General features: G+C 40.7%; 1 protein-coding gene across 6 annotated transcripts in view; it reads right to left on the reverse strand.

Moving 5' to 3' along the window:
* Positions 1 to 7,852, reverse strand: part of drosha (drosha ribonuclease III) — an 88,337-nt gene extending 80,485 nt beyond the window's left edge. For 2 of the 6 annotated variants that reach the window (XM_046041204.1, XM_046041101.1), the window contains exons 1-6: positions 7,564 to 7,719; positions 5,804 to 6,659; positions 5,653 to 5,721; positions 4,444 to 4,738; positions 2,803 to 2,944; positions 1,555 to 1,715 (exon numbers count right to left, since the gene is read on the reverse strand). In XM_046041204.1, the coding sequence (XP_045897160.1) occupies positions 1,555 to 1,715; positions 2,803 to 2,944; positions 4,444 to 4,738; positions 5,653 to 5,721; positions 5,804 to 6,657 (1,521 nt within the window). In that variant the 5' untranslated portion in view covers positions 6,658 to 6,659; positions 7,564 to 7,719. The other 4 variants (XM_046041170.1, XM_046041260.1, XM_046040951.1 and 1 more) reach the window with 3 other exon arrangements.
* Between the last annotated feature and the right edge of the window lie 4,815 nt (positions 7,853 to 12,667).

A 12,667-nucleotide genomic window follows, 5' to 3' on the forward strand; every position in this document is an offset into this window, starting at 1 on the left:
AGTGTGAAGGCAAACTCTGACAGAAATACTTTATTGACAGTCACTTTTTATGCATTTCCCAAACATTTCAACAGTTGGAAATTAAAGGGAAAGCAAAGTGCCTCGATTTTCAGTTGTGATTTCAAATACTCCCAGCCAGGGACCTGGACTTGGTGCTGTCAATCAAATATTATTGCAAATGAATTATGAGTGGAAGCATTTAAGATAAAGTATTACATCATTATTGGTATTTACATTATAGATACTCTGGCACCAACATCCCAACATGTTCTCTTGCTATACAGACGCTGGGGTGCATCCTTCATTATCTCAGATGTTTGAATGATGGCACATGTGTAACATGGTACATGGTTGGTAACAGCAGTGCTTGTAGAAACAGCAGCCGGTAGATCCTTCAAACTTCCCTACAGTTTTGTTTTTCCATCTGTTTTATTCGGCTTTACTGAAGAAAGCCCGGGTTTGGGATTACAAAGCAGCAGAACTTGAGACCATCCACCCGGCGCGATCAACCAGCTGCAACTATGCTGGACCAGCTTGGATTTAAGGATGCTCCTAATGGTTCGGGTGTGTTTACGCTGATGATGCTTGGAGCTCAAACACAGTCAAGATGGAGACTGTTTCCTAAACGTCAGACTTTTTTATGTAAACATGGAACCGTATTATCATCTTGTTGTTGCTGTTTATTCAAAAAAATGCACTACAGAACGTTCTGGGTGAATACGTGCCGCCTTGTATGTATATAAATAACCGTATATATTGTTTTAATTAATACATTATCATATTTTAATATACATTTAATTATCTGATAAGTTCTATGTGTAGCATTAGACACATTTTATAGAATAGACAAGCCACTTTAAGAATCCTCAATATGGGGAAAGCCCGTAACGCCAAAGATGGCGGTTATCCCGCCCCTTCCCGCCAATCGTCTGCTTTTAACAGCCCAGGCGGGAAACATATTTCAGCCAATCGTGTGGGTCCACTGACATAAGAGTCTACTACGCATGTGTCACTACTGGCGCGCATGCGTATTAGAAGTATAACCGTTGGAGAGAAACGCTTTTTAGACCTTTTTTTGGGGCAAAGTCGTCCCAAACTTTCAGATTTTACTGCCAATTCTATACATGCAGTTTTTATGTGAAAGTGCAATTTTGGCTCTCTCCCCATTCAATCAGATAGGGGCCTGGTCTTGTTAGTCCGAAATAACTGCCCGGAGGCGTTACCAAGATGGCTGCTGAGAGGCAGCACTTGCCTATAAGGAATTTAGAATAATAAAGAATAAAGGGACTACAAACTTTCTTTTTGTTAAACAACCTTGTGTTGCTTTAGCTGTTAAAACAATGTGCGTAATGTTGTGCCAATATCATATCATGTCATTCCCGCAGAGTGATTCAGGACTGGTTTTGGATGGGTCTCCTCTCTAACTTATAATTATTTGTCAGGCCTGTATAGAATCACAGAAAATGAATGTAGAAGATAAAACGAAGGGAGATGAATATGGAATTTAGCTTTGTAACATAATAAACGTTACACAAGAGAGAGAGAGAGACCAACCTGTCCTGGGTCATTGTACCACAGCTCCTCATGCAGGCGGTCGGGATGAGCTTTCTTTCTCTTGATCTCGGCAATAACATCAAAAACCTCTGAGTCAGAGCTGCTGGAGCAGGTGCTTCCTTCGCCGTCTGACTCACAGTCTGACTCACTACTGCTGTCATCTGAAAGCAAAGTGCAAAAAAGGTCTTTAATCATAAGAACGTCATAGGGCTGACAACTGAAACATAATTCGGTGAGCCGGAGATGGTCGAGTGCTTAAGCTCCCCTGTTCAACTGTGCCCTCACAAAGTATTATACAACATCAAGTCTCAGTGAAGCGGTCTGTCAAAATGCTTTCAAACTGTGTGCACTCTGGCTCTGCCAACTCTTTTAGAGGAATTATCATCCACACAATGCTGGTGATACAGAAGAAAGTTTCAGATCTGTTTACCTAAATTGTATTTAATTCATGTTTCTTTAGGGGAACAAATACAGCTCAGCATTATTTGCCCTTCTCTATGTTGGATTCACTGTTTATATATTCTAGTTCATGCCAATAGAAGACTGAAAGATTAAAAGAGCAGCACAGTTGCCAATGTTGACATCTGGCACTCAAGTTCTCTCACACTTGTCACTTACCCTTACCGAGAAAGAAACCTTACACCAAAGTGAGGATTATAATTGCCAGTGTGCTGAATAGTTTGTGGTCCTTGGCAAAGAAAAGTCTTCAATTCTTATCAGCGTTTTAACTTGAGTGCCTGATTGTGAAGTCAGTGCCCGGAGCAACGTGCTTAGCGAATTAGATCTCCCTGAGCAAGATTTATATTATTGCAGTGCTGAAAGAGACAATCAAGCTGACAGCCCCGCAGATAACATCATAAACACAGAACTTAATCTCTGCTTCAGCCTAATGCACTGCTGAAAAGACAGTAAATTTTTATGCACATCAACTACGAAAGATTGTCAACAGATGTATTAACTGTTCACATATTGTTATTTAGTTGTTGCATTCATTCAGAACAACTTACATGCTTACAAAAGTGACACGAACACAAGAAACATGGATCAAACATGGAATTTTGCATACTGCAAATTAGAGCTAAGATAAAAACATTTTCATTTAGGCTATTTATAAACAAACATTTTACTCACAGCTATTATTTGCATTGATTTGCCTTAATAACTCAATAGAATTATGTGACAGTGCTTGTCATATATCAGAAGTGTTCCTATGTAATTATACCCAACTAATTTTGCAGGACTTCCCACCTGGATCCTCATCTAGTTTGGTTTTGGGCGGGTCCCATTTAGGTCGAAGAGCCTTAGCTCTCTCCTGTCTCCTCCCCAGCTCTTCCTCAAAGCGCTCGTACAGGTCCCGCAGTTTACTGGTCCCGACCACAGTAGAGTCTCCCTAAACAAATTTAAATAAAATACTCATAATGTCAAATCGAACAAGTACAGATAAAGACTAAAAATGCTTTAAAAGTACACACACGTTTGGAGTTGTGCACACCAACAGTCACTCCATAAATCAATCTATAATTATATAACTGCATGGTTTACAGGATTAAGTTCTCAAGTTATCAACTTCATTTATTAGCAGAGGTTATGTGAATGTAATCACACACCCTCTGCATGCTGAAGTAACCTCCCGCAGGTAGTGTTCTCACTGTCACAGCACAAAAGACAGAGACACGGCAGGTCTAAATCTGTTCATCGAAAAGCAAAGTAATATAGATGGGCTCCATCTCGACATTTACCTTCACTTTGATTTTACTGAAAGACGGGTTTTGGGCAGAATGTGTCATTTGTGTGCATTTCAGAGACTACCAGAAAAGGTCAGAGACTAAGAGAAGAAAAAAGGGGTTTGCACCAAAAGATCCAAAGACATCAGAAAAGCATTTGAGAGGGCAGGTGGTGAGTTTCAAAGTGGGACTAAAGGCTCGTGCAGACTACAAAACTTTCATCGTCGGCCGATCGCCGTGCTGTTCAGACCACACAACTTGCCGTCTTGTGAGGGGAGTCTTGAGGTCGTTGTGGCGTTCACACTACGTGACTGATCGGTGACAGGGGGTCACACACTACACGAGCTGAGAATGACCTACACACGAAACAGCTGTTTGTTATTATAAAGATAGCAATTATAAAGACAAAGAATATGGGTGAAAGAACGGATTAGCACACGCAGGTAGCAGGGATAGTCTGAGTTACACAGAGCTGGAGGTGAGTAAAAAGGGTTTTGCAAAAGTAGCTGCCTGCTCTGCCAGCTGCCTGCTCTCATTGGCTGGATGTGGATGTCGAGTCGGCCGACTTTCCAGATATTTGGCATGCTAGATATCTGGCTGGCATTGGCGAAGTGTCAGCGGTGCGTCGGGAAGCCGTTTTGATGCATCGTTGAGTAGTTCACACATCACTACTGGCGGCCGCCAATCGATTGCTGATTTACCCCCGATCACAGCCTGACGGTTGCCGAGCTCACCAACCAGCAAATCAGGCTTAAAATCGTGTAGTGTGAACTAGGCTTAAGGCGTCTCTTGAGTGCTCGCTATTAACTAAAAGGCTGAAAACCATTCAGCATTGGAGAACAGCTAATCCATTTCTTTAACACCACCAGCAGACAACATTGATAAAATGGCAGAAAGAAGATTAGGAACGTTTCCTCTCCACGCTAGTTGAATAAAACAATATCAAACAAGTCTGTGCTCAGTGTTAAATGCTATTAATTAAAACAAGTCATTCTCCAGTTCAATCCTGTTTAATCTACCTAAAACAAACTGCATGCAAGAACATTTTTAATGGCAATGGACTGAAACTCTTGCAAAAGGGCACCAAGAGTATAATAACAATTAGATAGAACCAACAAGCAGCAACTGAAAATAGGACAGATGAAGACTTAAGTGCCAACAATACCACTTGGTCCATGGGGTCACTGGAGTAGTAGTTCTCAGCATGTGTGCAGCGGATCCAGGCAGGTTTCAGAAGCTCATCTTCCTCTTTCTCATCATCCCCCTTCTCTTTCTCCTTTTCTCTGTCCCTGTCCCGTTCTCGCTCCCTCTCTCGCTCTCGGTCAGCAAAGGTCTCTTCGGAGTCTCTGCTCCTGACGGAGGAGTAGCTGCGCTCTCTGCTCAGGCCGGAGGAGCTCTCCGACCTTCTGTCCCTCTCCTCTTCCCAGCGACCACGTTTCCTGTCTCTGCTTGAGGACCGACTGCAAAGTACAGATGAAAAATAAATAAATAAATAAGCCACTCATTGGCCGAGTCCAGGTTCAGCTTTAGGTTTTCTGCTTGTTAAAAGGGAGTTTTTCTTTGCCACTGTCGCCAAGTGCTTGCTTATGGTAGTAAATGTTGGGTATAAGAGTACGGTATAGACTTGCTTTGTATGAAAAATGAAATGAGATAACCTCTGTTATGAACTGGTGCTAGATAAATAAAAATGAACTGAACTGACTTGACATGTCTAGTCAAATTACTAGTCACTGCGAGCACTGCCCAGAATGGGAAAACAGTGTAAAACACATGCTTTGTAGCGGCTCTGGACGAGCTTTGTGTTACAAAATAAATCCAACCGGTCTTTGGATTCATTTTTGACCAAAAGCTGGCATTATCGCCGCGCCCCAGTGGTCATCTCTTTACTATCACCTATCAAAAAGGAGGAGGGTCTACTCAAAGACACTCTCATTTTGCATTGTGGGAAATTGTGAATACAGGTTTTTGAAACCTGACCCATGATCAGACCTTTGTAAATCTGTCTCTTGCAAGTCCCCCAACTTTCTGGAAGTGTGACTGTGTAGTTGTGCTTCACAGATGTCACCAATAAAACAATGGAGCACAACTTGTCATGGCATACCAGCATTTTATATGGTCTGTAAAGCAGAAACTCAACAGTGCACTTCTTGTGGTATTGTTTATAGGACCAACAATTCAGCTCCATGAGTATGTCTTTTTAAAATAAATACAGTAAATGTAAAGAGATGTACTTTACTTATCCCTGAGAAAAACTGCATATCATGGAAGAAGAAAAAACAATGTTTATATAATGAGTGAGCTGTTGTACCATGCATATCTTATTAATCCTAAACTTAGTTGCAAAAAAAGGTACATATATAAACTATATACGTACCTTCGGGGTCTCTTTCTGTGCCTGTCGGGTGACTGGGATCTCCGACTTTCTCTGTGACGATACCTCTCCCTGTGAACATACACACACATAGTAATGAGGGCAATAGTTTCACAGATTGATTTCATTTAGATTTATTATGCTATTTCTGTACCTGCTACGTTCCCTGCTCCTGTGTCTGGGGGGAGTCCGGCCTCTGTCGTACTCAGACCTGTAACGTCCACCCTCCGGCCTGCCGCGCCTGTCTGGACTCCTCCCACGATCCTTCCTGTCGCCAGGGAAATCCATTTTATGCTTTTCACCATGGCTACCGTAGCCGTATCCCTTCTGCCTGTGGTCATCGTGGCGATACCCTCTTTCTGGAGACCTCCTGTTGTCCATTGGCTTCTCATACTTGTATTGCCCCCCGTGCCTGAAGCTGTGGTCTGGTTTGAATGAGCTGGGATTCTGAGTGTAGCCAGGGCTGAAGGTGGGAGGAGGGAAAGGAGGGTGGGGAGGATGGGGGTAGTTCATGGAGTATGGAGGGTGGTAGCTCATAGACTGGGAAGCTATGGGGGGAGGCATTGGTGGGTGTGGTAATGGTGGTGGGGGCACAGGAGGCATCATGTAAGGGTGGTAGGCATTCTGAGCAGACACCTGGGACCCTGAAGCGGAACCACCTGTGGAGCTGGGAAGGGGAGGAGGTGGAAAGTTAGGCGGGGGTTCAGGGAAACCCTGCCTGACAGGGGGCTTGGGGAAAGGTGGGCGCACTGGGCACTGGTTAAGTGAACTGGGTGTCTGGGATGGTGCTGGTGGAGGGTACTGCATGAAGTCAGAGTGCAGAGGCATGTATCCAGTGTTTCCATGGTAGCCTGAACTGGGAGGAGTCTGAGGATCGTAGTGGTACGGGGGAACAGGAGGCTGTGGAGGTGGTGGCCTCAGGTTGGTGGGTCGGTAGTTTTGAGAGGAGCCGTGCTGGCCTGGGGGAATTCCCCCCCTGGGACCACCCCGATCCTGATGGAAAGACATGACTGTGGACATGACAAAAACAATCAAGTTACAACCAACAGCCACTTGTTTCCCACATGAATGAAACACACCTGAAAGTAAAAGCACCTAGATGAAAAACTGACACCAAGAGCGGCAGATCACAGACAGACAGGTTAGATTTAAACAGTTCCTAGTACCAAGTCTGAACTGGGAAAACACTCATCTTCAATCTTGTTTTGAAATCTGTTTCCCCTTTGAATAGTGTTTCCTGTAGAAATTCCTTCTGCATTTGGAGTTAAGTCTTAGTTAACTTTGGCGAGGTAAAGATGACTAGTCGGGTTGATGGTGAGACATTAAGGTAGCAGGCTAAGACACAGCACTGCTATTCTGAACCATACTAATGGAATAAACTGCAACACAGAGTCATAGACACGCATTCCTCTTGTTTATATTTTAAGACATAATAATTGTGATTGTTGTAACTTAGTGTGTCTGTAAAGCTCATTTTGTGTGTCTTTGTCGTCTTATTTGCTTCCATGCCTCCAATGTTAACTTACATCTTGTTCTCAATGAGACATCCTGGGGGGAAAAGAAGCACGAAATAACCATTTGCCATTATTAATCGTTAATTCATCGTTTACGTGTAGCTATTACAAGAAATTATAAGCAACAGCTGAACACCGTTGCACTGACGCGAGCATCATTTAGTTAGCTAGCGTTAGCTACTAAGTTACAGATGTCATATTCCCAAAACACACAAAACGTAGAAAAGTAATGCAACTGACTAAATGTGTATCGTTAAAAGATGAGGTAGTCCATCAAGGTCAGTGTACTATTATCTTTGAGCAAACAGCAGCATCTAACATTAGGTTAAAGCTCTGCTAGCTACCTAACGGTGACATGTTTGCATATCTGCTAGCACATGAAGACAGCAGGAGAAATTACCTTCACAAAAAATAAGGAGCACTAGCAAGAGAAGCGTATCATTCCGTCTCCACTGCCTTTACTGGTTCAAAAACCTACAATTACACAAGTGTCAACTGTCCTAAATAGGGCTACTTATAAGAACCCATGCAATAAAACGAGTTATTTGTTGGGTAACATTACCACGCTGTCCGAGGAGCAGTGTTTCTTGTCGGAATGGTTAGAGAGAGGAACAAGGATGGACCAATCACATTCAGAGACTCAGTGGCCGACCAATGAAATGCCGATGTGGTTTCTCACCGGGCGGAAGCACCACTGTAGTCCATAAACAATCATAAACAGACTACACTTTCGTGTCACATTACTATAATCTGAAGATTTACGTTATTAGAAAGTATTATACTGATGTTTGTAACTGCGTGCCATTTACCTGCTTTGTTTTTTTCAATTCTTGTTTTCTGTCCAAAGCCAGTGATGTGTGATGTCACTTGCTGCCCTTACTTTTAACTGTTTGTGCTCTTTGACACTGCTGCTATTCTCGTGTTTCTTCAGTATGTTAGAGATGTAAAGTAGAGCAGGGCATTTCAGCTCTCCACTGCCTATATAACTCTAGAAAAATGTCAAACATCTGGATTTGACTTTATTGTACTAAATTGTATGCGTGTGTTTGTATTTTATTTTTTTTTGTTTCAGTAGGGCAGCTGTGTGTTTGTGTTTTCAAACTTGTCTTATGCAGCTTACTGTTTTGTGAAATAAAACAAACACATAAGTACATTGTCTATAAGAAAATAAAGACATAAAGCTATTATTATGCGCTTGCATCATATATCCACTAGGTGGAAGCAGAGTTTAAAAAAAGATTTATTTAATGCATGACAATGATTTGGTGCAACATTACCATGGAAACATCTCACCAGAATGAATGAGGCAGAGGCAATACCACATATGTACATTTATTTCTTAAGGCTAATCTCTGTTGTTGCATTCTTTAAGAACCTGGGGACCATTTTGGCCTCAATCCATGCAACTTCTCCTGTATTATTCTGATTTGGAAACCTATTGATCTGACACTCTCTCACGAGATGCTCCTCTGAAGACATGGCTTACGGCCCAATCGTTAACCCTGGTGTGAGGTAGCATTGACGTGCCCCTTGCTGTGATGTTATGCACTGCACATTCTCTCTGGATGAATCCATGTGGAGGCGCAAGGTTAAAGGTGCTCAGAGGAAACACCTACAAGCTTTGCTGAACACTAATCATATTTGGCAGAGTCTGTGTAAAAACATTTGGACTGAGAGTTAAGAGTGTTAGTTAAACTCTTGGGCCAAAAGTATGTGGACACACCTGCTCACATGTGTTTTATTTTTGGCATAAAGCTGTAATTCATGGTGTGGGCAAGATCCCGCCAATTAATGATATATAACAGCTATTCAAGAAAATACTATGCTTTCTAAATGGTGGGAAGAGTTTAGGTAAACACCTTTTCAGTTTCAATATAAAATACATTTTTGAGAGCCTTTGAAATGAACTGGAACTCTGATTAGGGCTACAACAAACAATTATCTAATCTAATTTCGTTTCAATATTGATTCTCAATTCATCAGTTAATTGTGTGATCTATAAAATGTCAGAAAAGGTTGATTTTAGAATTTCCTTAAGAAGAAGCAGAAAGTGACATCTTCAAATGCTTTGTCTGACCACCTGTCCAAATCACACAGATATTTAGTTTACTCTTACACATGGCTAAGAACTAACTACCTAAAGCACTAAATTTACAAGCTGGAACTAATTAGTTTCTTACATTTGAGCTTGGAAAATTAATGTGAACTATTAATCAAATGTCAAAATTGTTGCAGATGCATTTTCTGTCAATTACCGTGAATGCTTTTTATGGGGGGGTAATCCCTTATAGCTGTTTGACACTGATACTAAATCATGTTTTTGGAACAAATATAATTTATTGTGCTTGAACGCACCACAAATCTAGCTATTCCTACTGCTCATCCAGTCAATGGAAAGGCATGACACTGGAGGGTCCCTGGTAGTCCCTAAACTAGCTGGTGTGCTTCAAGCTGCAGTGATCTTGACAGGTATACGTATCCTGCGTCTCTCATGCATTCAAATCTGAACTGACGCAGTAAACTATCAATGCACTATATTATGCAAATGTTACACTGTGAACATCAAACCTTTGTTGAAATCATAAAAGTCCTGCTCTCTGTGAGCTCCTACACAAACACATACACACCAGCAGAGAGGCCACGGTGGAGACAATGAACCAGGTAAGGATTACTCCAAGATGAAAACTACGCTACACCTGTTCAACAACCATAAACATGTAAACCTGTACAAAGCATGTACAGTAGCCCATAGATAAAGTGACTTTGGTGAATAAACATTACTGTTGCTGCTCTAGAAACAACACATCCTGTTCTAATTTTGTTCTGAATTTACTCTAGTTAATGTAACACTAATCTTGATTATTTGATGATGTGTGTTTCTGCTGTTGATGGACAGTTGGTCAGGGGAGGAGAGGAAACAATGCTGTGGAGAGGAGAACAGAGCAGAGAATAGTTGAACACGTTGTTGGAAGCTGAATAAAGCAGCATCATCAAGTCTGTCATCAATAAAATAATCAGTAGATCTTGGAAATCTTTGCAATTTTAGGTAACTTTAGTAAGAAATTTTATTTGTAGCTCTCATCATAATGATTAAAATCAATAAGAATTTGTTTATGAAAATTCATAAAGATCTGACTAAAAACAGAGTGTTACCAGGTGGCAGCAATCTAATATCGAACCTTTTTGTCTTTTTTGTGTTATCTGATTTGGGGATAGAATCATGAAGTTCCTCAATGAACCCTAGTATGAGATACTTTATAAGAGTTTATGGCAGCAAATTTGTGATCATTGAGCATTTCAGTTGATTGATTTGGCCAGTGGTGGACAGAAATTACCTTTACTCAAATATTGTACTTAAGAACATCTCAGAGGGAGATATTGTACTTTTTACTTCACTACATTTATCTGACTTCTTCACTTACTAGGTCACTTTATAAAGTAAAGATTTTTACACACAGTGGATAAGGATGATGTGTGGCGATGGTGCAGTGGATAAGTCACATGCCGCTGATGTGTGAGATTCTGGGTAATTTTGACAATATTTTACACTATTTTCCAAATTTTTACAATCAATCAATCAGTTAATGGAAAAAAATATCAGCAGATTAATTCATAATGAAAAAAGTTAGATCAACCTCAACCAACTACAACAGTAAAATCCTGCTTTTATATTAATGCATGAGTAATAATAATCTAATAATATAAATGTATGTAGGGGACATTTTTCATTCTGCATTGAGGACTTTTACTTTTAATACTTTACATGTAGTTTTTAAATTATCACCTTTTAATTGCCTGTGTGTGAAGGGGTTGTAACCTCACATAGAAACTATCCATATGCCGGATTTTTTCTGTTACCTCTGACTGCCAGTATGCCTAATCCTATGTGAAGGCTCAAGGTCGGATCTTCCATTCTTCCATTTCATCAGGCTTCTTGGTTTTCCTGCGACATGTCTGATGGTCAGCAGAGCATCATTATGATTCACTTCAAGTCGCCTCAAGCAGCATAATATTATCTGCCTTTGTGTCGGTAAGGGAAGTAAAAGAAAGATGATTTTCTCTTTTTCAAGGAAAATGCAACAACAGGCAACCCCTGCACCATGTGTTTTTAAAGATTAATTTGAAGGGGAAAACAGGATAGGGATTCAATGAAAACCGAGGGATGTCACATCTAAATCTTGCTCAGTATTAGATTGTGCCCTTCCTCCTCCACAGATAAGGCATTTAAACAACAACACCTGGAGAGTGAGGCAACGAGCAAGAACATAGAGCGGACTGCATTTTTCTCTTGAGCTGACAAATATATTGCACCTATCGAGCATGAAAATACACCTTACTTTCCCTGATTAGGTTTCATTTTGGTTGCCAAGGAGAAAATGGTGTTATTTATTATTATTGTTTGAATGAGAGTAATATACCTGCGGGAAGGTCGGGCCAGTGAATATTTACATAACATTTATTGGTTTACCCAAATGAGATGAGGCGACATTTATCAGGGAAATCAGGAGGATTTAATTTATAAGTTTAACTGTTGAGATCTGACCCGACTACATACAACGCATCTATGATCATCTGTAGACAGCAACTGAGCAAACAATCTCATGTCACATTATAAATAGGATTTTATTTTACTTTAGTGAATACATAATTGCTGCAGTGTTAAGTTAGTTATTGTGTAGCTGGGTTTTGCAGTAGCTCAGGGACACTTTATCTATATAAAGCATAATTCAAAAGCAAATTACATACAAAAGGTACATCAGCCTATCAACAGCTCACCATGGCCTCTGTGGGGAACAAATGAGTAATTTTAGTGCTTTATATGAAAGCAGCCTCAAAAAGGTCAGTAAATGCTGAGAAAATTAGCAATTGGAGCCAATTTATGGTCTAGAGCATACAGTGTATAGGTTATACACCAAAGTAATCTTCCCTTGTGAGGTTTTCCTGTTGTTGATTCGATTGAATACAGCAGTGGTAAAAGAGATGACAGCAGCTCCTCCGTTGACCCTATGATGAAAGTTTTACCCACTATACCCACTTCTAAATAATGCACATTTTTGATCCATGCTTAATTGTGCTGATTAAGTTACTTCCGAGGCTTATTCATTTATTCAAGGATGCCAATAGAAAAGAGTTTTTACGATGTATTTAGCATCTGCTTTGATATAACACACATCATTGAAACGAAGGCCAGATACTGGCTGTGCCACGAGAAACATAAAACGTGGCTGCGGCTCCTGCATTTACTCATCCCGCACACTGTCTAATGATATTTTCAACGTACATGATGGTTGTGATAATTTGCTCGAGCTTTCATGCCCACGTTCCCTTAATGTTAATGTAACACTTTTTCTCCCTCACACACTCGCACAGAAACCCTAAAATGCTTAATGTGTTTTCCAGGCAATGCATTTTTTTGCTGGACTTTTTATATTATGACGCAGAATACCTTTTACATAAGCATACATAATATTCCCACTATAAATTCTTTTGTAATTACAGCAACA

This window comes from Micropterus dolomieu, linkage group LG01, assembly GCF_021292245.1.
Source record: "Micropterus dolomieu isolate WLL.071019.BEF.003 ecotype Adirondacks linkage group LG01, ASM2129224v1, whole genome shotgun sequence".
NCBI classification, from domain to species: domain Eukaryota; kingdom Metazoa; phylum Chordata; class Actinopteri; order Centrarchiformes; family Centrarchidae; genus Micropterus; species Micropterus dolomieu.